Source organism: Halichoerus grypus, chromosome X (assembly GCF_964656455.1).
Source record: "Halichoerus grypus chromosome X, mHalGry1.hap1.1, whole genome shotgun sequence".
Lineage (NCBI taxonomy): Eukaryota > Metazoa > Chordata > Mammalia > Carnivora > Phocidae > Halichoerus > Halichoerus grypus.
In genome coordinates, this window is record NC_135727.1 from 45,726,944 (window position 1) to 45,752,071 (window position 25,128).

At 43.9% G+C, this 25,128-nt stretch overlaps 1 protein-coding gene across 1 annotated transcript; it reads right to left on the reverse strand.

The window, feature by feature from the left end:
* LOC144380382 (nuclear RNA export factor 3-like) lies at positions 1 to 24,188 on the reverse strand. The gene is given in 20 exon segments (XM_078064017.1): positions 1 to 74; positions 13,800 to 13,849; positions 14,292 to 14,474; positions 15,014 to 15,086; positions 15,649 to 15,691; positions 15,784 to 15,899; positions 16,009 to 16,067; positions 16,188 to 16,295; positions 16,435 to 16,490; positions 16,576 to 16,644; positions 16,995 to 17,031; positions 18,808 to 18,917; positions 19,312 to 19,400; positions 19,556 to 19,600; positions 19,716 to 19,827; positions 19,941 to 20,045; positions 20,140 to 20,223; positions 20,887 to 21,040; positions 21,262 to 21,436; positions 24,185 to 24,188. Coding segments are annotated over 20 exon segments (1,746 nt in total).
* Between the last annotated feature and the right edge of the window lie 940 nt (positions 24,189 to 25,128).

Sequence of the window (25,128 nt, forward strand, 5' to 3'; positions counted from 1 at the left end):
TTAATGGTGTGCATCTTCAGCATACATCTGTGGAGATTTCAGGTGAAACTTGTAGATCCTCTCACATTTAGATCCTAAGTTTGAAAGACAGAGTTAATCATCTCGAGACAAAAACTACAAGCATTGATTGTCCAGGCCTAATGGTAGGTTAAGAAGTTAACTTGGAGGAGTCCAGCTCAGATCTTGATGTTTGTTCCCCCTTACCTATCCCCAACACCAAAATTAAACAACAAACAAGCAAACAAAAATACAGAAGTTCTGATGCTCAGTCAGGTTTGGAAACAAACAACCTATAGGGAAGTATCCTGATTCTGTGGCCACAGTGTTTGAGGCTCTCAGAGACTTGGCTGGCCCTATCTTTCCATAATTTCTCAATTTATCCATCCAAGTGTCTTACACTGAAGCAATACTGGATTATCTATGTAACCACCAAGTATACCTTTGCACATTCTTTCATCTGTACCATGGATCAGACCTGGAATGGCCCCTTGGAGAACTTTCCTTGACTATTTATCCTTTCTCAGCTCAAATGGCACCTCCTTCTTGATGCTTCACTGGCAATCCCATCTCACCATTTGAAGGTACCACCCCGTGCTCTGTTCACCCACAGCATGCCACTTGTCCTTCTTTTTTTTTTAATTTTTTTATTGTTATGTTAATCCCCATACATTACATCATTAGTTTTAGATATAGTGTTCCATGATTCATTGTTTGTGTATAACACCCAGTGCTCCATGCAGAACGTGCCCTCCTCAATACCCATCACCAGGCTAACCCATCCTCCCACCCCCCTCCCCTCTAGAACCCTCAGTTTGTTTTTCAGAGTCCATCGTCTCTCATGGTTCTTCTCCCCCTCCGATTTCCCCCCCTTCTAGTATGTTGCTCTGAAGCAGGTGGTGTGAGAACTGCCAGGAAAGAATGCTAAATATCAGAAGGTGGTAAATTTAGGTAATGAGTACTTTGGTGTCTGTAAAATTAGTCTTTGTACTTTATTGCACATGTATATATATTTGCCATATTGCATTTTTAAATAACTGTTAGTGAAAGTGCGGGCATTATTTATAATACACTACATATGAGAATCTAAATTTCACAGTCTTTCTGGAGAGCGAGTGACATTCACAGAGCTTCATGGAAGTGATTTGGTGATGGTGAAATTTTGGTAAGAATCCAAAATTTGCAGCGTTTTTCAACAGGAGCTATGTTGGTGCTTTGTGGGTGAAGCAACCTTCTGTGTGAGGCATCAACCACACTTGTCGTTTAACAGCTTTTGGTACACCAATACACTGGAATTTTATGGACCGTAAAAGGAATGAAATGTTTCTATATATACATATAACTTCTGTGTGATTCTGTGTGATGGAGGTATAAATAAAGCAGACAATCTTTTGCGTTTTATTTAAGACTTAGGGAAACTATCCCACTCATGTTGGTTTCTGTCTCAACTGGAATTTTTAAAAATAATTATTTCTGACATTATCAAGATGAACTGGCTTTTGTAGAGGAGGAACAAAGTTCTTTTAAAAAAAAATCTTATCAAGCTCTGAACTGGATATGTTACATTAACTGTCACATATCTTTTTTAACAGTTACATATTTTAAAACATCAGTAATTTTCACAAGCACTATTGTTCTGTGACTTGTGTTATCGTACTGAAAAATGTTTTGATTTGAAACAAATGCAACAAAAAGTCTTTAATGACCATGAAAAGAACAGCAATAAAACTTTCAGCATTAGGACAATTCTTATCTATCACGTAAGGGTTACGTGGTTAGGGAAGAATGGTTTCTTGTATAAGGGATACTTTACTTAGAAGTGATTTACCATTCCAGGGGTGCCTGGGTGGCTCAGTTGGGTGTGTGTCAGACTCTTGATCTCAGCTTAGGTCTTGATCTCAGGGTTGCAAGTTCAAGCCTCCCATTGGGCTCCACGCTGGGCATGGAGCTACTTTAAAAAAAAAAAAAAAAGAAGAAGAAGAAGTTATTTACCATTCTAAATGATTATTGTATTTCTCCTTGGGTAATTAAAGTTGTCTTCTGTGTATGTATTTGCATAGTAAAAATGAATAGGGATGTTTATCAAATTTGCTACATTATGCATGTCTGTATTTTTAAATTTTTAACCTAATCATTAAAGACAATGGAGATATAAAAGAACAGAAGTTGAACTAAAAATTAAAGAAAAGCCACTTAAGAATTTAATGAGATGATTTCTTGTTAACTGATCAAAGAGGAGCTTCCCAGACTTTGCCTGATCTTTGGAAATGCTTGAGGCACTACTGAAAAATACAAGCTTCTAGACCCCTTAACTGACCTGGTGAATTAGAAATTTGAGGACATGGAACTGGGATTCTGTTTGTTTAGCAAACACCTTGAATGATTGTTATGTAAGGGCAGATTTGAGAAAACCTTGGCCAGACAGGATTGATAAAATATTGAAACATTTGTTGGCACAGGGAGGGAAAGAACTAGGAACAATGATATCCATTCATTCTAATACTGTACAAAACAAAAATAATTATGAAAAATAAAGGTAAAAATAATAACAACAAACAGACATAAAAAAAACCCTTGCATTCCCATCTATAAGAAAACAAACAGATTGTGGTGCATTTATACAATGGAACACAATGCTTCAGTTAAAATAAAAGACCTATAGGGGCACCTGGGTGGCTCAGTTGGTTAAGTGTCTGACTCTCGGTTTTGGCTCAGGTCATGATCTCAGGGTCCTGATATCAAGCCCCCTCTAGGGCTCCCCGCTCAGTGGGGAGTCTGCTTCCCCTCCCTCTCTCCCTCTGCCCCTCCCCCTGCTCATGCACTCTGTCTCTCTAAAGTAAGTAAATAAACCTTTAATAAAAAATAAAATAAAAAGCCTGTAACTCCATATATCAATATGTATGAAAAACGAAGCATAATATCATGTAAGAAAAGTGTGTTTCAAAAGCAAACATTTCTTATAGGACCATTCTCAACCGTTCTTAAGTCTCTAAAAGTAATGTTGTATATTACTTATGGCCATAAAAATATCTATAAAAGTATAAAAACATACATAAGGGCACATAAGGCTTAAAGTGCAGTTGCCTCTGGGGAGAGAATGGAATGAAAGAAAAGCAAGATGGATTGAGGCATATTCATAATATTTAATAAAAAAATCTAGATCACACATGATAAAATGCCAATAGGTTATAAATCGGTTGATGAGTACATTTGTGTCTCTTATGTATTTCTATCTACATTTCTGCATGTTTAGGTATTTAGAAATGATTATGTCTTGTGTTCATCAGAGCATAAGTCAAATATTGTGATATATTCAGTGTAAGTGGGAGTATATATTGGCACATGTTTTATGGGAGACTATATGCATAAGGTGTTATTGGTGCAATGTTGATAATAAACAAGGTTTGAAAAAATTAAAGTATATCTACTAGGGATTGATTCAATAAATTATAGTATAACTTCAAAAGATGTGTTTTCAGGACTTTCAAAGAATGAATACTTGTAGAACCAAACATCAGCATGATGGCAGCATAAGATGTCCTTCCTTTTGGTCCCCCCTTTTTGACAACTAATTAGAAATCCATCCACAAATACATGTACCTGAGTAGAGAGTCCACCTCTCTGTTGGAACAACAACAAAAAAATATGAGTCTGGATGCACTGAAGAGGGTAAGAGGAACTTTGCCAGTGCTGCCCATCCAAGGCAAAACAGCATGATGCTGAACTAGCTGGCAGTGACCTCTCACGCAGTAAAAGGAGAAAGTGAATGAGTGCTTGGCTACCTCAGCTTTCTTGGATGCTGCTGGACAAACTCATTGCTCTCCAGCAGCACCAGAGTACTAAGGCAGGACTTCCACGACTTGAGTGAGGGTAGGGGCAGAAGATACTGGGAAGAGGCAGATAAGAATATCAAGGGGCATTAAAGGGACATGATACTTGCTGACTACGCACAGGACTTTAGCAGGAAGTTGGCCCACAAGCCCCCGGGAGAACTTCACTACAGGATCCCCCACAGTGGGCCTGCAGGCACTCCCAACACCCTGAGGGCCAAACCCACACCTCCCCTACTGTTGGTCAGGCTCCCAGTGTGCACTCCCAAGTGCAGTGGTAAGAGAAAGCTCCAATAAACAGAATGCTTCCAAAAAGCAGACCAGGATCTCTGGGCAGAGGAGGAAACACAAACTTGAACTATAGTGCCACCTTATGGAAAACAAAAGAGAGTTTTGGCAACCAGCCTGGGGGGTTGTAAGAACCAGAGAAGAAATAAAGGCTTAAGAATTCCACAACAATACAGGCAGTAATTTCTCTGACATCAGCCATAGCAACATTCTTCTAGATATGTCTCCTAAGGCAGGGAAACAAAAGCGAAAATAAACTCTTGGGACTACATCAAAATAAAAAGCTTCTGCACAGCAAAGGAAAGAATCAACAAAACTAAAAGACAGCCTACTGTTAGAGGGAACCTACCTGAACATAATAAAGGCCGCATATGAAAAACCTACAGCTAATATCATCCTCAATGGGCAAAAACTGAGAGCTTTTCCCCTAAGGTCAGGAATAAGACAAGGATGTCCACTCTTACTGCTGTTATTCAACATAGTTCTGGAAGTCCTAGGCACAAAAATCAGACAACAACAACAACAACAACAACAACAACAACAACATCAACAAGGCGTCCAAAACAGCAAGGAAGTAATCAAACTTCCACTCTTTGCAGATAACGTGATACTGTATATAGAAAACCTTACCGAGTCCACTGAAAAACTACTAAAACTGATAAATGAATTAAGTAAATTCACAGGATACAAAATCAACATATAGAAATCTGTTGTATTTCCATACACTAATAACGAAGCAGCAGAAAGAGAAATTAAGAAAACAATCCCATTTACAATTGCACCAAAAAGAATAAAATGCATAGGAATAAACTTAACCAAAAAGGTGAAAGACCTGTACTCTGCAATCTATAAAACACTGATGAAAGGAATTGAAGACAACACAAACAAATGGAAAGGCATTCCATGCTCATGGATTGGAAGAACAAATATTGTTAAAATGTCTATACTACCCAAAGCAATCCACATTTAGTGTAATCCTTATCAAAATACAAACAGCATTTTTCACAGAAATCGAACAAACAATCCTAGAATTTGTATGAAATCACAAAAGACCCTGAATAGCAAAAGCAATCTTGAAAAAGAAAAAAAAAATGGGGCTATCACAATTCCAGACTTCAAGTTATATTAATAAGCTGCAGTAATCAAAAGAGTATGGTACCGGCACAAATATAGATGCATAGATCAATAGAACACAATAGAAAGTCCAAAAATAAACCCACCATTATATGGTCAATTAATCTTTGACAAAGGAAGAAAAAATACCCAGTGGGAAAAAGACAGTCTCTTCAACAAATGGTGTTGGGAAAACTGGACCCCTTTCGTACACCATACACAAAAATAAACTCAAAATGGATGAAGGATTTAAATGTGAGACTGGAAACCATAAAACTTCTAGAAGAGAGCACAGGTAATAATTTCTCTGACATTGGCCATAACAACATCTTTCTTAGATAGGTCTCCTGAGGCAAGGGAAACAAAAGCAAAATTGACTATTGGGACTACATCAAAATAAAAAGCTTCTGAACAGCATAGGAAACAACCAACAAAACTAAAAGACAGCCTACTGAATGGGAGAAGATATTTGCAAATGACATATCTGATCAAAGCTTGGTATCCAAAATATATAAAGAACTTATACAACTCAACACCAAAAAGTCCCAAATAACCCAATTAAAAATGGGCAGAAGACACGAACAGACATTTCTCCAAAGAAGACATCCAGATGGCTAACAGACACATGAGAAGATGCTCATCACCACTTACCATCAGGGAAATGCAAATCAAAACCACAATGAGATACCACCTGAAACCTGTCGGAATGGTTAAAATAAAAAGCACAAGAAATGACAAGTGTTGGTGAGGATGTGGAGAAAAAGGAACCCTCCTGCACTGCTGGTGGGGGTGCAAACTGGTGCAGCCACGGTAAAAAACAATATGGAGGTTCCTCAGAAAGTTAAAAATAGAACTACCCTATGATTCAGCAACCGCACTACTGGGTATTTACACAAAGAATACAAAAACACTAATTCAAAGGGATACATGCACTCCTATTTTTATTGCAGCATTATTTACAGTAGCCAGATTATGGAAGCAGCCCCAGTGTCCATGGATAAATGAGTGGATTAAGAAGGAGTGAGATACATATATATATAAAATAACATCTTCTTTATCCATTCATCTATTGAAGGACATCTCGGCTCCTTCCATGGTTTGGCTATTGTGGACATTGCTGCTATGAACACTGGGGTGCAGGTACCCCTTCATTTCACCACATCTGTATCTTTGGGGTGAATACCTAGTAGTGCAATTGCTGGGTCGTAGGGTAGCTCTATTTTTAACTTTTTGAGGAACCTCCATACTGTTTTCCAGAGTGGCTGTATCAGCTTGCATTCCCACCAATAAATAGTGTAAGAGGGTTCCCCTTTCTCCACATTCTCACCAACATTCCTTTTTTCCTGTCTTGTTATTTTTAGCCATTCTGACTGGTGTGAGGTGGAATCTCATTGTGGTTTTGATTTGTATTTCCCTGATGCCAGGTAATGTTGAGCATTTTTTCACGTGTCTTAGCCATTTGTATGTGTTCTTTGGAGAAATTGTTTGTTCATGTCTTCTGCCCATTTCTTGACTGGATTATTTGTTTTTTGGGGTGTTGAGTTTGATAAGTTCTTTATAGATTCTGGATACTAGCCCTTTATCTGACATGTCATTTGCAAATATCTTCTCGCATTCCACAGGTTGCCTTTTAGTTTTATTGACTGCTTCCTTTGCTGTGCAGAAGCTTTTTATCTTGATGAAGTCCCAATAGTTCGGTTTTGCTTTTGCTTCCTTTGCGTTTGGAGACGTGTCTAGCAAGAAGTTGCTGCGGCCCAGGTTGAAGAGGTTGCTGCCTGTGTTTCTCCTCTAGGATTTTGATGGATTCCTGTCTCACATTTAGGTCTTTCATCCATTTTGAATTTATCTTTGTGTATGGCGTAAAAGAATGGTCCAGTTTCATTCTTCTGATGTGGCTGTCCAATTTTCCCAGCACCATTTATCCAAGAGACTGTTCTTTTCCATTGGATAGTCTTTCTTGCTTTGTCAAAGATTAGTTGACCATAGAGTTGAGGGTCCATTTCTGGATTCTCTTTTTTGTTCCATTGATCTATGTGTCTGTTTTTGTGCCAGTACTATGCTGTCTTGACGATCACAACTTTGTAATATACTTTAAAGTCAGGAATTGTGATGCTGCCAGCATTGGCTTTCTTTTTCAACATCCCTCTGACTATTTGGGGTCTTTTCTGGTTCTGTACAAACTTTAGGATTATTTGTTCCAGCTCTGGGAAAAATTTCGATGGTATTTTGATAGGGATTGCATTGAATGTGTAGATTGCTCTGGGTAGCATAGACATTTTAAAAATATTTATTCTTCCAATCCAAGAGCATGGAATATTTTTCCATCTTTTTGTGTCTTCCTCAATTTCTTTCATAAGTGTCCTGTAGTTTTTAGAGTACAGATCTTTTACCTCTCTGGTTAGGTTTATTCCTAGGTATTTTATGGCTTTTGGTGCAATTTTAAATGGCATCGATTCCTTAATTTCTCTTTCTTCAGTCACATTGTCAGTGTATAGAAATGCAACTGATCTGTGCATTGATTTTGTATCTTGCCACCTTGCTGAATTGCTGTTTGAGTTCTAGCAATTTTGGGGTAGAGTCTTTTGGATTTTCCACATAAAGTATCATATCATCTGTGAAGAGTGAGAGTTTGACTTCTTCTTTGCCAGTTTGAATGCCTTTTATTTCCTTTTGTTGTTTGATTGCTGAGGCTAGGACTTCTAGTACTATGTTCAACAACAGTGGTGAGAGTGGGCATCCTTGTGCTCTTGACCTTAGGGGAAAAGCTCTCAGTTTTTCCCCATTGAGAACGACATTCGCCGTGGGCTTTCTGTTAATGGTTTTTATGATATTGAGGTATGTTCCCTCTATCCCTACACTGTGGAGAGTTTTAATCAAGAAAGGATGTTGTATTTTGTCAAATGCTTTTTCTGCATCTGTTGAGAGGATCATATGATTCTTGTCCTTTCGTTTATTAATGGGATGTATCACGTTGATTGATTTGTGGATGTTGAACCGCCCTTGCAGTCCAGGAATAAATCCCACTTGGTCCTGGTGAATAATCCTTTTAATGTACTGTTGGATCCTATTGGCTAGTATCTTGGTGAGTATTTTGGCATCCATGTTCATCAGGGATATTGGTCTGTAATTCTCCTTTTTGGTGGGGCCTTTGTCTGGTTTGGGGAACAAGATAATGCTGGCCTCATAGAGCGAGTTTGGAAGGTTTCCCTTCCATTTCTATTTTTTGAAACAGCTTCAGTAGAATAGGTATTATTTCTTCTTTAAATGTTTGTTAGAATTCCCCCTGGGAAGCCATCTGGCCCTGGACTCTTGTTTTTGGGGAGGTTTTTGATTAATGCTTCAATTTACTTGCTGGTTATGGGTCTGTTAAGATCTTCTGTTCCTTCCTGTTTCCGTTTTGGTAGTTTATAGGTCTCTAGGAATGCATCCATTTCTTCCAGATTGCCTAATTTCTTGGCATATAGTTGCTCATAATATGTTCTTAAAATTGTTTGTATTTCCTTGGTGTTGGTCATGATCTCTCCCCTTTCATTCATGATTTTATTAATTTGGGTCCTTTCTCTTTTCTTTTCCATGAGTCTGACTAGGGGTTTATACTATTTTCCCCCAGCGCTGGAGTTTTACAGTCTTGTGTGGTCCATAAACTTGCTGTGCACCTATTCCTCCAGTTGGTCTTCTGGGGGAGGGGCCTGTCACGCTGCTTCTCAGGTGTCTTTGCTTGGGTGGAGTTGCTCCACCCCTTGCCAGGGGGCCAGGCTCAGTGTAAGCTGGTCCTCTGTGTGGCTTTTGTTCTTGGAAGGCTCTCCGGGCTTCTTTAGAGGATCAAAATAAAAATGGCCGTGCCTCATCTCCAGCCCCAGAGCCGAAAGATCCCTATCCCCTCTCTTCAGTAAACCCTCAGGGATAAATGGTCTTCACTTTTGTGTGTGCCAAACTCTGCAGACTCCTACAGTGTGCATCCACACTGATCCTCCTGGGGGAAAGGAGGAGGGTCCTGCACATTGTAGGGCCCTGGCAACAGAGAGCGGACTCCGAATCCTGCGCACACCCGCTCTGTCCCTCCAGGGGGTGAGCAGAGGGTTGTCCACTACTGTCCTTTACAAGGTTCTCACCCTGAGAGCTGTTGCCCCGCCATGCATGCACCCACTCAGCCCCTGGCGGGGGGGCGGACGGCCACCGCATTCCTGCTTATTGCAGGGTTCAGGCACTGAGAGCCGTCCCTGGAGTCTGCACGCACCCACTCTGCCCCTCCCATGGGAAGGCGCAGGCGCTCTGAGTTCCTGTCATTTGCACGGTCCCCACACGGAGAGCAGTCACCCTATCGAGCCTCTGCTCGCAGTTTATGGCAAACCGAGCTGAGAGCCCCCTCCTGGGCTCACTGACCCTAACCACTTTCCCTGTTCCAATGCTTGGGAACTCTACTGGCCCAGGCACCCCGGTTATTTCTGTGACTCCAGGGATCCTGAGACCACACAGTCCCATCTAGAAATTTGCCCCTTTTCACCACCCGAGCTCCTTTCAGTCAGGGATGTCTCTCACTGGAGCAGATTTCTAAGGGTTCTGATTTTGCCCTCTTGGGCTATGTCACTTTCTGGTAGCCAGCTTACTGAGGCTCCCTCCCCCCACTGTTTATCTTCTGATATATCCCCTCAGATTCACTCCTCTGCACCTCCTACCTTGCAGAAAGTGGTCACTTTTCTACTTGTAGAGTTCCAGATTTTTTTTTTCTTACATCTCAGGTTGAATTCGTGGGTGTTCAGAATGATTTGATAGTTATCTAGCTAAATTCAAGGGACCAGATGAAAGGAGGTCCCCTATTCTTCCGCCATCTTGCCTCCTCCTCCATCTTTCCATTTAAGTAGGTCTTGATTTCTTTCAATGATGCTTTGTGGTTTTCAGAATATAAGTTTTGCGTTTTCCCAGTTAAATTTATTCATGTGTTTTATTCTCTTTGATGCTACTGTATTTGAAATTATCTTCCTAATTTCATTTTCAGATTGTTCTGTGATGATGCAGAGAAATGCATTTTTTAAAATTTTGATATTGTAGCCTGCAACATTGCTAAATTCACTTATTAGCTCTAATTGATTTTCTCTTTGTGAAATAAAGGCAAACTTCTTCAACTTAATAAAGAGCATCTACAAAAAAACCTACAGCAAAATTATATTTAATGATGCTAGACTGAATGGTTTCCTACCTAATAATATCTGGAGAAAAAGGAAAAATGTACACTCTCACTGCTTCTATTGAACATGGTGTGGAAGTTCCAGCAGGGGCAATGGGCAAAAGAGAGGGAAAGAAAGAGAGAAAGAAGAAGGAAAGAAAGAAAGAAAGAAGAAAGAAGAAAGAAAGAAAGAAAGAAAGAAAGAAAGAAAGAAAGAAAGAAAGAAAGAAAGAAAGAAAGAAAGAAAGAAAGAAAGAAAGAAAGAAAGAAAGAAAGAAAGAAAGAAAGAAAGAAAGAAAGAAAGAAGAAAGAAAGAAATTTAAAAAGTGGAAGTAAACGACATACAGATTTGAGAGGAAGAAAAAAAGATCTCCTTATTTGCAGATGACATAATTGTCTATGTAGAAAATCCCAAGGAAAACACACACACACACACACACACACACACACACACACACTTCTTAAAACTAGTAAGTGAGTTTAACAAGGTAATAAGATACAAGATAAATGGACAAACCAATTGCATGTCTATAAAGTAGCAATGAACACACAGACATTCTAATTTGAACCTAAAAGCACCATGTCATTTGCAATCACTCAAAAATATTTAGGTGTAATTTTAAGAAACCTTTATAGGACTTGTATGCTGAAAACTACAAAATAATGATGAAATCTAAATACATGATGAGACATACCATGTTCATTGATCAGAGCATACACAGAAGAGATATCAAGTGGTGGAAAGAAAGCTAACTGAATCACACAGAAAATGCTAACATCAAATGTGGATGGGTGTGGCTGATAACACTTACTGTGGACTGAGGGAGCTGGTAGATATTTGAGGTTTGTGGCTTGGTTCAGTTGGGTCTAATTATCCTCTTTTATCTAGTGTTTCTCTCAGATAAACTCAATAGAACTGGAACAAATTTGCATTTTCAAAAGCAAGTGTGTTTTCAAAAAATTTGAGCATAACACCCTCATTGTTAAAATTACTACGGAAATTTCTCTTTTAGTAATTTTTTTTAAAAAGGATAGTTATTAATTGGTAAGATTAGGTATGGAAATATATATGTATACATATACATATTTATAATATTTATATTGTTAATATATATTTGTCACTGGCATTCAAAAGGAAGATGATTTTGTCACTACACCCATTCAGAAATCTTCATAAGTCCCCATTACATATAAAATTAAGCTTTGGCTTACAGAACACCCAGTGATGACATAGGAGGGCAGTCTTTCTGCTGATACAGAGAGAATGGATGACAAAAAAGTTAAAAAAACTAGGGTCACAAAAGCACATGAAACAAAAGGAAATGGGTTATGATCTTGATCCTTAACCCAAAGCTTCATTGGGTGCATAGAAGATAAACATCTGAGCAGGACCCTTGTAAGGCAAAAAACATCAGAGCTAGGATGGCAGGTTCCCATCCAGCAGGTGTCCTAGCAGGTGGCAGGTGTCCCAGCAGACACCAGGCTGGGAACCTTGGGATTGCTTTTGCCTTTCCTATTCTGAGTAATTTCCTGTGGCCTCAGACCTGCCCGATTTTGATTGAGTAGTTATGTGTTTTATAAACAGGATGGAGAATAAGGATTGCAATAGACATGGAAGTAATTAGGGAAGCATTCCTAGTTCTCAACCATAGACAGTAGCAACCTAGAGGCTGCTCAGGAGGCGTAGGTCTGAAAGGCTGTTTACTTATCTGCTCATGAAGGCACACAAGGTCTGCCCCTACATTTGAACCCCCTCCTTCCACTATGCTCCTAGGCCTCAAGGGAGGGTCCACCTGTGAACGCCTTCCAGAACTGACTCTGAGGGGCCTTCCTCATATCAATAATTCTCCATCTCCTCCAGACCCCAATAGGTACCTTACACACCAGAGGGCGGGGGGGGGGGGGGTTTCTCTGACCTAAAGAAAAAAAAAAATCCTGCTTCTAAGAGGTTATGTCTTTTCCAAATATTTTTACCTGACACATGCACTTTTATAATTAATGAGTTTTCTACACATCCTATACAGTGTATCAGTATGCACACACACACACACACAAACCCACACACACAATATATATATTTTTTTCCTGGAAATAAAAGTCTTTAGCTTTCTTTTCTCATTTAGTATCTTATCTCAAAGTTTGCAAATGTGTTTTTATTATTATTATGTTTGGATAGACTTTCATAGACTTTTGGGGCATTATTATATACTTTTAATAAGAATTTTAGGTTGATCTCAGTATCTGATCTACTGATTTTTTTTAATATATCAAGGATATTTATATCAGTTATACATGAAGACAATTTTTTATCCCAAGATTTTCATGTGCTTTTTAATGTTGCTTTTCTTCAAACAGGTTGCTTTTCAATAGATGTATATGGCTAAGAAGGTAATACTATTCTATGTATAAAAATATCTGACTAGAACACTGGGGACAGAGAACACCAGCCTCCAGGTCAGCTTTACTTTCTCATTTAGTACCACGTCTAAATATTTGCAGTTGTGTTCTTGTAGGTTATTATGGTTGGATGGATTTCATGCATATCTTGGGTATTCCTATTGATTTTAATAACAATTCTTGATTGATACTTGTTTCCCTCTTTCTAGTGATTCCTTTATATGTCAAGGATATTAATACAATATAAGTTATATATGATGGCAATTTATTCTTCCCAGGTTCTCTTGGGCTCTTTAATGCTGTTTTTCCCTAAATGGATTGCTTTTAAATTTGAATAGATTTGTATGGCTAAGAAAGAATACTGTTCTCTGCCTAAAAATACTTGACTAATACACTAGGGGCACAGAACACTATCCCCAGGTATAACAGAATAAGAGAACATCCCCCACCCTGGTAGCCACACAGCCATGGGGCACACACAGAGCCTGGGCTTTAAAGAGAGGTCTAGTATTTGAGTCTCTACCCTACTGTTCTCCAAGAGTCACTGACCCTCTTTGGATCTCCTTTTCTTTCTCTGTAGACCAGTGATCAAAATACAGGCCTTGAATGGATTTTGCAGAGATTCAACATAACACGCAATGCCACTATTTATTAAGAAGAGAATCAGGGATCCCGGGTGGGAAAATACGCAGTTGGTCTTTGAGCAGATTAGTGTCAGTTAAACGTTGGCTTCCCAGCTCCCAGCAAACCTCCCGCTCAGTCAGAGATTAACTCAGGCTAGAGAAAATAGACAGCAAAGATGATGAAGATGACTACAAAAAACAGTTTCTTGTCAGGGCTGTGTTCTCAGGATCCTGGATGAGTCTGGGTGAGGGTCTCCTCTGGAATCATGTGCTTGGCCTGGAGGAAGTGAAGAGAGGGAGTTGGGAGATCAGCAGAGCCAGGAGCCCTGAGTTTCCTCCCCAGGCCACCCAGTTTCGGCTCATTTGGCCTGAATTCCTGAACCTCACCTTGGGCCATGTGAGAACCAATGTAGTCCCATTGGCTGTCGTGAAGTTACCTAGGGTGGAGAAAGCACAGGTGACATCCATTAAAGCTAAAGCCGGAGACAATCTGATTGCACAGTACCATTTCCCAATCCGTGCAAAAGAAACACGCCACTACATTTATCACAACTGAGGCAGTGGAATGAGCCCTGTGGCACAGTGTGTACTGGGAAAAATTCCTGAAACCAAAATGTCTGTCAATAAATGTGCAGGTCCATGGATTTAGGAAAGCAATGAACAACTGTTTTAAAAAACAAGCTAGCTAAAAATAAGTAAGTAAGTAAGTAAGTAAGTAAATAAATAAATAAACTGCTTAGCTTATAAGTAATGAAAGGATAATGTTCAGGGTTGATGATGAGTGAACTAAATAAGCAAAACAAGTTACCTGCAAGTTGACATGATTCAATCTTGGTTACTCCCAGCTCCCTCCTATCCCCATGTACCCCCAGCACTCACTTCTGAGACCACTGGAGATTCATCCCAGACTGGGTGGAGAAAGTCTGCCCCATTCCCTGCTGCTTCTGGCAAAGGGTGGGCCAGGAGCTGCAGGAGGGTGTGAACACTGGGATAGAGAATGTGCTCTGGGTCTCCTTGGGGTTGGCGTCCTTCACAAACAGATCATCATTCACGATGCATAGACTGAAGGAAAAAATGGGACCTTAGAAACTGGACAGATAGACAACCCCACACCCCAACAACGATCCTGCTTCCACTGCCACTCAGCAACCAGGTTCTTTCCATACCCTTACTGTGCCTGCCACCCAGGTTCCTTGGCTGGTACCTCTACTTTTCCTTCACCTTTCACAGAGCCAACCTTTGGAGAGACTGTCTAACCAATTTCACTACATTTATAGGTTTATCCCCAAACCACAGACAATTTTACACCCATATTTACACTGCCGAGGAGAGTCTAATCTCCGTTTTCAGAGGAAGTCACTGGGTCACAAAGAGATCATGTGACTTGACAAAGGTCACAAAACTAGTGAGTGTTGGGATCAGGGAAAGAACCGATAATCTGATTCCAGAGCCGATGCTCTTAATCACTAGGAGACATGATTCCTTGGTTGTACCTGTTGGCTTTTCACAATATTGAGAACACCCCGAAGCCTGTACCTCCCCATTCCCATACCCCTGAACTCATACTGAACTGGGTGTTCCACCCATAACAAAGCACTCACCTGTAACTGCTGACAGGGGTAGCGATGAATGTCCGGGTGAAGGCACGAACAGAATCCTGAGACGTGCCTTCCACTTCAACAACGAGCAACAAACAACAATACCCCTTTAGCATTCCACATGCTTTACATACTCACACAGCATTCCCCAGCCAGGGTCTGACTTGATATTCATGCTGAAGGGGACAGTTTTTCTGTGGGGAGTCAGGGTGTTCCGAATGGGGAAAGCAATCTGTTCCCAGTGACAGGAACACTACCATGTGCTGGGACCAGTGGAAACCACTTCAGAAGTGCATTTGATGCATTTTTCACAGCTGCTCAAGAGATGGACATCATTAGGTCCATTAGCAAATGAAGAAACTTACAGGTTAAGAGCCCAAGGTCACAGAGTAAAGATCTAGGGTGAGAGCTGTCCAACTCCACAGACTGTGTCCCTAATGCCCAAGCTATGTGGGGCAGACCGGCATAGACCTAGTTCAGACCAGGATGATTTGAGGGGAGCGTGGAAATGGGAGAACATAACGGGCATAGGAAGAGAAGGGAAGGCACCAGGGAAGCTGGGAGAGTTCTGAGAGGGAGCCCAGCCAGCAGGGAGAGAGCAGAGGAGCATCTGGGGAGGAGGTTCTACACACACGCACCTTCCTTGAACACCCCGTTGACAGAGAAGCAGAGCATCGTCTCCTGAAAGGGAAGGGCCCAGGTGCTAAGTCACCTAAACTTCCTACCCACCCGTGGCTTTCTGGGGCTGCCCGAGGGAGGAAGCCGGTGCTCACCGTCTGGAACCACACGTCCACCATGAAGGAGTTGAGGTCATGCTGAGTTTTGGGCAGCACACAGAGGGAGCGCATGATGTCACATTTTGTATGCTTCAGCAGCTGAACACGCAGGGCTATGGGGGGAGGAGAAACAAGCAAAGGTCAGCAGTTGCCACACCCTAGGCCCTATAATTACCACTTCACACCTCTTTCCCTGCCCAGTCTTCCCCATCACACACGCACAGGGGTCCTTGAGCTTCTTCATATTCCTGCTTTCCTTGAAGTATTCGCACAAGCTGCTTCTAGGAGAGAAAGAGGAACAGGAGGTGGTGGTCTGGCCAGTGTGGGTGTTTCCAGGAGCTGCCCTGTATCCACTGGGGAGCCACAGGGCCCAGGAGCAGAGTCGGAGCTTTGCTACTCACGGGGTTGACTCCTCGGGGTTGAAGGGAATGGCCAGGGAGAAGCAGGCCTCATTGTGGTAGGCACCGAAGAGACCCTGACGGTCTCCAGAGTCGTAGATCAAGTAGTACCTGTGGGAGAGCAATGAGGACAGTCTATCTCTGTGGTGTGGATCCCAAATGAGATTTCGAGACCCAGTCAGCAGTCCTGAGCTTGGGTGACCTCACCCATCCTAGCCATCCCTTTCCCCAGATTCCCAGGAGTACTTACTGCTGCAGGAATTGCAGGACTAGACTCTTCAGTGCATCAGATCCAAAGAAGCTTCCCTGAAATCACAACAGTCCTCAGCACCACGGCCGATAACCCCTCCTCACGCACCACCCAAAACCCGGCTTGATCCGCCCTCCTCACCTTGCAGGTTGGTAACCTCTTGTGGGCTGCAATACCGATACTGGTTGGTGAAGGTGACTCCTGGCTGTCCTGGGGAAAGGAAGAGGGAGTGGGCAGTGTGGACCAGGAGTTGGTGCTGAACAATCAGGGAAAGGATGGGCCCCGGAGAGGGTGAGGGTCAGAGGCCAGGTGCAAAAGGGCCCTGGAAATTACATGGGCAAGACTACATTTGGGATCACTGTCTTGGGGTCCCTGATGCCCCTGGAGAACGTGGTTGAAGGCGATCTGGAGCCCTTGTTGGGTTCCCACATGGATCTGGACCTCCATGAGATTGAAGGGTCATGAAAATTGTAACTTCTGCAAGACCTAAATGGCTTCAGGGCAGGTTTGGGGCAGCATCAGCGCCAGCAGAGGAGTCAATGATCGAGGAATACACCTACCAGGCTTAGTAACTTGGGAAACAATTCCAGGATGGAGCTGCAGAAATCCAGACAAAACAGAAAAGTCAGTGAAACTTTGCAGGTGTCCTTCATCATGGGAGCAAGCACACTTACACCTGACACACAGCCCAGTACGTCCCACCTACACTGCACTGTCCTAGGCTTCCAGGGCCCTTGGCACCTCCCTTGTGGATGGACCTAGAGGGAAAGCACACACTCTCTTCCCCCTCCTCTCTCTGATTCCATTCCTCCACCCCACCCCCTCTTCCCTCTCTTTCCCCCTGGGTGGATCCCACCTAGACTGTCCTGACTCCCGTGTCCAGTGCCACCAGAAGCAACATTTGGAGCCCAGGCTCCAGGGCTGCCTTCTCCTTCCTGCCTCCCTTCCTTCCTTCAGGTCCCCACCAAAGGCTCCAGAGAGAAGAGGGAATGAGGTGGAAGCCCAGGGCTCTGCTACCTCACTAGGGGTCCAGCATGCTGCAGGACCATGACACCCCCCAGGGGTGGCCCGGGATGCTGGGGCAAGGAGGTGAGTGAGGCAGGAACCAGGAGGCAGGGGGGGAGAGGGAGGGGGATGAAGACAGAAGAGGGGTTGAAGGTAGGAAGGGAGAGGGGAGTAGAGACAAAAGAGGGAGAGAAAGCAAAACAAAGGGAAGGGAAAGAAGCTCTACCATGGTGGTGGGGGTCAGGGAGGAAGAGAGGAGAAAGGGGAAATGGCTCTCTGCCTGCAGTCCCTTCCTTCATCTGCCCTGGCTGGCCCTGGCATCCGACGTAGGAATGGAAAACATGCAGGTGTTGGGCTGGGGGCCCATTGCACGCTGGTTGAAACTTTGTCACTTGTGTGAGCTCAGTCTGAGCCAGGCATGGGGAACGAAGCAGCCACGGGGGCAGGAGACCTACCCCAGAGGGAGTAGAGGGTCAAGCCCCAGGTCAGCATGGAGCTGGGGGTCTGTGGTCCCCTCTTATGATCACCACCTTCCCTCCTGATGACCCCAGTGCACCTGTGCCTGTCCCAGTTGGTTCCTTGCCTGAGGGATTATACGCATGTCGGGCTACCCAGGGCTCCTCTGAAGGACCAGTCTGGATGATGTGACATGCGGAGGGAGGGGAGGGGGCAGTGCCTCTGAGAGGCCTGTCCTTCTGTCCTCTCAAGCACCTCTGCCCTCTGCCTTCCATTCCTGCCTCAGGAAGCCCTCTGCTCACTGGCAGTCACCCACTTCCGGCCCCCTGACTCAGGGAACCCTGGTTTCTCCCAAGGAGGGCCCAGCTCCTGGCAGGGGGTCAGAGGAACGGATGTCATGATGGCAGTCCCCCAGGACCTCGGCCCTCAGCATGGGGCAGGAAAGCCACCAAGGCAGCCTGGAACTGGAGGGGGGATACATTTGGTTCAAGGAAAAGAGGGTCCCTCTCAGAACAAGGGAGGGAAGCCCTGTCTCGGCAGGGAGGCAGAAAGGCCCGTCTCAGCATGAGGCCCTGGGCTGGAGGGCCCCTCTCAGTCCAGGGCACCAGCACCAGGCTCAAGGTGGTCACTCTGGTCCTAGTGAGGAAGGGGAGCCCTGCTTCGTAGATCACACTTTGGGGTTGGCACGCTAGAGAAGGCTGGGTGCAGACAACCTGCAAACGGACCTCAGACCAGACAAACTGGTGAGCAGGTCAGAGGAAGGGAAGGAGATGTCTAAGCACAGGCGAGGGACACAGAGAAGAGAGCATAGGGTCTCTGGTCCCCCCAAAGGAACAGAGCTGCTGCCTCCTCCAAACAGGCACCGTCAGGCATAGTTCAGAGTCCCACGGGGTGACACAGTGTACAACTGACCTTATGTTGGTTGATTTATCAGGGAAGGTGGTGCACAGGGGGCTTCTATCGGCACTCATCTCTTCTGGCTGCAGACTTTTGCCCTCGTCCGACTCCCCTGCAGACTTCACCTATAATTATGGGGAGGAAACACGTGGAGCAGAGAGAGATGGCCAGGATGACCCTGCAGCCCCGGTCCTTCCCTTCTCCAACAAATCCACTCCCCTGACTCTTGTCACCATCCCGTGAGCACTCCCAACTTCCTTTCAAAGCAGGATCTGGGTACCACACCTCACCTCACTGTTGGAGAGGGTCAAGCTCTCGATGCTGGCGGCATTCCGCAGAGTGTTGGACAAGCCATCCAGCTGGCAGGGGGTCTTGGTGCTCGGGCTCGAGGGCAAAAGCTATGATGAAGAAAAAGTTAGAGTGAGGACCGCAACAGGGGATATCTGAGACCAATCTGCCTCTTCTACCTAATCTCTCCCACCTTCAGCATCAGTCTCAGCACTGGGACTGAGTCCTCACCTCGGGCATGCTCTTTTCATGGGTCTGCAGGGAGGCAGCCATGCTGTTCCTAGGATTTGGTACCATTTCAATATCATGGGTGATCAAGTCTCCGAGAAGCCGAGAGGAGGGAATCGGAAGGCTGCGAGAGGCCCGGCTGGCAGAGCCCCAGCACCAACCCCTCCCCACGTTACCATCCCTAAGTCTCCTTCCCAGACAGGCCCCTCTGCCCTCAGCTGCCCCAGAATTACTGCTGTAGGCATACCAGGGGCAAAGAGGACCCTCTGGATGTTAAGAGATTGCTGGGAGACTACATATCATTTGTTCATGGTCAGCAGCAGAGTTAGAGATGGGGTCAGTGGCTCTGAGTTTGAGGTGGAGATGGGGGGGCAATAGGTGTGGGAAGGAAATGTGGGCCTGGATGCGGATGCACAGCTACTCTTGAGTCTGCATTACCTTTGTCTGCTCCACCTTTTCTGACTTCAGCTCTTTGTGCACAGAGTGGGGTGCATCAGAGGGGTAGATAAAGATAGAGATCTGTAGGGAACACAAGAGGGGCTGGGTCAAGTACCAGGAAATCTGACACAAGACCTTGCCCCTGTCCTGCCCTCTTGCCCCTAACTGGCCCCAGTCACTTCCTTGACACACACCCTTTCATTAGCCTCATCCCAGATCTTGCCGTTGACACTCTTCAATGCAAAGGCAACGTTGGCATTCTCAACAAAGAACTGGGCCTGCATTCTCTCATAGTGAAACTATAGGGAGAATAGCAAGAGAAAGAGAATATGAGACCCGAGCCACTGCTCATCTGCCCTGTTTCTTCTCATCTGCTTTGCTGTTTTCTCTTACCTCCACTGGGGTGAAGGGGACACTGCATTGTCCCTGAATCAGATCCAGTAGCCACTTCTTATCATATTTGATGCCGAATGGAATCTAGGAGCCAGAGATGGGGGAAGAGATTGACACAATGGATTCCAAGGTTAAGATAAGACCCAACCATGTCTTCCTTTCATACCTTTTTTTTGGGGGGGGGGCTTTAAAATAATTTCTTATGATAGGACATTATCCATTATTGCAAACTCTTGTGCCAGACATGGATTTACTAAATAACTTTTCCTTCAATTCAAACACTTTTTTTCAAATAATCGACTTAAGATGTTTAACACGTACTTCCTTTTTTAAAGTTCCAAGTGATACTAGCTCAGGGCAGGATGCCTTAGCCTGCTTCTCCAACAGGGACCCCAGAGACACAACCTCCTCCCACACTCAGCTAGAGCTAAACTGAGCCTTCCAGTGTGGAGTTGCTCCATCTCCTTGGCTGTAGTTTCCTCTGCTCTTAGACAACTTACCTGATTCTCCCTGTAGTCAGTCTGTTCCCTTTATATTGCTCCTCTGAGTCTGCCCTTACTTGATCTAGGATGTTAACTAGGATGTTAACATATGTAATGCTACAAATGTAATGATGCTAGTAATAAAAAGACCGATTACCCACTCCTCTGCCCCCAGAAAAGTACGTAGCGTCTCTACATGAGTCCAACACAATTCCCTCTGTTCACCTTCTTCTACTTATTAGGTCCATTTTGCAGGGGCACTCACAATGATCTTGAACCATTTCCCCACGGTCTCATCCTGCCTCTCCCGCTGCATTCTTCTCTCTGGAGGCTTTTGCTCTCCCTCCATGTTAGCTTGGGTTTGGTCTTGTTTCTGAAAATTGCCTCTCCGATGACACGGTGAAACGGCATAGGGAGCACTGTGGGGAAGTGGAGAGAAGGAAGTAGTCCACACGTGCTCAGAAAGTCTTCCATTACACGTTTGCCCACTGATACCAGGGTACAATAAAGTTTGCTCAACCATTAACCTGATTCTATCATTCTTCACTCTTCCAGGTTGGAGAAGAGAATGACACATTCAGCTACAGGGCTATGTATTCCACTGGCTGGTACATTTCAGCTATGCTGACTGGTCACTTACTATCTCACTTGGGTGCTCATGTGAGCGCCATTTGTTGCCGGATCTCCATCTTGTTGCTGGTGGGATGAAGGTTGAATGCCAGAACTGACTTGTTCAGACCAGTTGCTATATCTCCTTCGGTAAATACCCCAGCATCTTGTTCTTCTTTGTAAGAGCTTACCTACATCATTATGCCCTGAAATTGAGAACAACGCGTCAGTGGTCCCAACACCACAAACGGTTCTGGGGAAATATCATGGCTAATGAAGAAATATCACTGACTTTATCATCTAAAATGAAATAGAGCACAGTGCCAAAAAGGTTGAAAAACTTCACTGTGGTTGCATTTCCTGGGAGATGAGAGGTGGGGAGCACGTGCAGCCAAGAAGAAAACGAGCACAGAGGAAAGGGTTTGGGCCTAGGGTTTAATCTGTGACGTTAGCCCTTGCTCTGCCCTTTTCAGGCTGGGTGACCTGGGACAAGTTGCCTGTCATCTCTAACTCACAGTTCCCTCCTCTGCCCTAGGGGGATAACAAAATCCACCCTGAAAGTTTGGTGTTATGGTTCAAGGGTCAAAGGTGAGTTCCCGCCTGAAGAAAGAATTAGAGAAGCGAAAGTTAGGTCTGATGACAATATCCAGAAAAGCCTGGAGAGACATAATATGGAGAATACGAAAAGAGAGAGGGAGAGAATTAAGGGAGATGTAGTGAGCATATCTAACACATGCTCCATTTGAGTCCCGGAATGAAGGAGAGGGAAACGTGGAGAAGTGGCATTTGAAGCGATCTTGCTTGAGAACTTTCCCAAAGTAACAGGATAATCAAGTCAGTATAACAATACTAATAGGAGACAAAGTATGCTTTAAGGAAAAACATTCCTAAAGAAAAGATGTACATTTCACAGTGATGTTAATGTAGCAAAACTGGGGAAATTTGTGACCAGAAGACTCAAACTAAAAGAAATATTAAAGGTTCTTCTTCAGGCAGAAGAAACACGATCCCAGATGGAGGCACAAAGATGCAGGAAAGAAAGACTAACGGCATTTGTGAATATGTAGGCCAGTCTAAATGAGTATTGACTATATAGCACCAGGATGCTAATGTCTTCTAGGGGTTTAAATATACATAGAATTAAAATTCATGGCAATACATTGGGAGGGTGTGAGTGGAATCAAAGTGTTCCAAAGTTCCTTCTCTGTCTGAAGAGCTTTAAAGAAGTAATTTACATAAGACCATGAAAAGGCAAAAAAAAAAGTACATTATAGTCTTAAGGGTAAACGCTACAAGAATGGCTAAAGAATGTTTAACTGTCCAGCCAAATGAGGTAACAATCTAATACTAAAAAAATATATATATATTAGGGGCGCCTGGGTGACTTAGTCGGTTAAGTGTCCAAACTTTTTTTTAAGATTTTATATATCTATTTATTTGAGGGAGAGAGAGAGAGAGAGAGAGAGACACGGAGGAGGGGGGAAGGGAGGGGCAGAGTGGGAGACAGAGGGAGAGGGAGATAATCTCAAGCAGACTCCACGCTGAGCAAAGAGCCCAACTCGGGGCTCTATCTCACAATCCCGAAGTCATGACCCCGAGATCACGACCTGAGCCGAAATCAAGAGTTGCCACTTAACTGACTGAGCCACCCAGGCACCCCAAGGATCTGACTCTTGTTTTCGGCTCAGGTCATGTTCTCAGGTGTGTGAGATCAAGCCATTCTCTCTCTCTCTCTCCCACTCCCTCTCCCCCTGCCCCTCCCCACCCCTCTCTCCCTCTAAAAGAAAATATTAAATCATTTCAAGGAAAGGAGAGGAAAAGGGCCTTACAACAGGCAGAAATAAATGTGCAGTTAATATGGTATACAGAAACCAAGTTATATCTATATTTACATTAAAAGTTTCAGACTGGCTATTCCACATAGAAAGACAGATATTATGAGACTGGAAAGAAAACATTCCATCAAATGCTGCTTAAAGGAGAAACATGCAAAATTTAATGATTTAGAAAATTTGAAAATAAATTAAAACTTGGCAAAATGTGTACCATTTACACACTAACCGACTGAAAGCTGGTATACCCATATTACTAAAGGGAAAGGTATTCTTTCAAGAAAAAAATAACATTACTAGAGAAAAGGAGATTTCGTTGTGATAAAAGGTTCAATGCAAAAAGAAGCCATTAATACAAAATTCTAAATTGGTGTGCATGTCTTAACACAGAGCCAAAATGTGCAAAGCGAACAATGACAGTAAAAGGAGAAATGGATAAATTCACGATTACAATGTGGCAACACACCTCCTTGAGTGACACATAAAATGGCAGACATAAATTCCACTAGGTGGAGATTTTAAAATGAGAATTAAGTAAATTAACAAATTTACTTAATTGGCATGGAACAGTGCACATAAACACTACACGTGGAACATTCCAGAATCGGTCATATGCTGGGCTATAAGGCAAACCTCAAGAATCGTCCCTGGGGGTAATACAATCTACCCTAAATAGTTGATGTCAGAGTCAAGGGTAATGGTGGGTTCTCTGCCCCTCCCCCACCTCTAGTAGGCATCCAAAGAATGTTAATCTAAACCAACCCCCCTCCCCTTTGCCTCACACCCCCGTCAACCTAGGAGACCCTCCCCACTCTCCAAAGGCTGGACCTGTGAGGACCACATAAGTCAGGTCTATCCCCTCAACCAGTGAAAAGAAATTCACCTCAGCCATGACCACTTCCATAGGAGAGGAGGTTTTCCATGTGGAACCAGGATGGGAATGTCAGGGCTCACTTGGCCCATTTCCTCAAGAGAGTGGAGAATAGTCAGCCTGGGCCCTCTCCACCCCTCCTCTAAACGGGGGTTGGCTGGGTGTCCGGTGGGGTGGGGTGGGGGAAGGGACCCAGAACCCCTCACACCCTCTGGGGATCTGAGACCAAGGCCTCATGCTGACCAACTCACGCATGGTGTGGACCGAAGGCAGTGGCCCGTCACCAGTGTCCTCGCAGGTTGCTTGTGAAGAGAATCCGTGAGGTCTGGAGCTGGAGGTTTGGAGATGATCAGGGACAGCTGCTGAGGAAGGTGAGAGCAGGCCACAAACCACTTTGTCAGCGTCACACAAACAAGACGGAATCCTTACAGGAAATCCCTTCCTCAAAGGCATGGAGAAGAGAGCCTTGGCTGCCTCCAGAGGAGGCTTTACTTCATATAATTCCTGTCCCCTGAATTTGTTACCAGCCTACCAGGGAATTGTTTCCAACTGAATCAGCCCTGCAGACAAGGCCAATTAGAATCACGAGGGGTGGGACCCAGGTACTTGCAGCCACAAACACAAGGAACTCTGTATGCCAGGCTCTGTATCCACTGCAATACATCTTGTTCCCTCATTCTGCAAACCCAGAGAACTCTGAGTGCCAGCTATAGGCCAGGCTTTGGATTTGCTACATTGCATCTGCTCTGTCCTGGATTCCTCACAAGGGGGCTCTGATATCACAGTCACCAGCTTTGCAAGTTTGCTGCAGCTTAACGAGGTGCTGGAGCTTGTTTGGAGTCATTCAGATGATACCTGGAGAAACAGAGACTGCAACTGAGTTCCATGGAATGGCGGTGACATGTCCATGCATATGTAGCCTAACTAAATTCTTGCTGCAATATGTCGGATTTTTTTTTTCTTAAGTTAGAGCAAAATAAAAGAATGTTCTGAAAATAATCACACGGCTGCCATTATCTCCAACTCATTCCAGAGAGATAATAGCAAACAAACAAACCCTCCCCCACCAAAAAAACAAAAACAAAAATAAAACATAAACAACACACACAAACACACACACAGACACACACAGACACACACACACACACACACACACACACACGCACACACACACACACAGCAGACCTGGAAACTA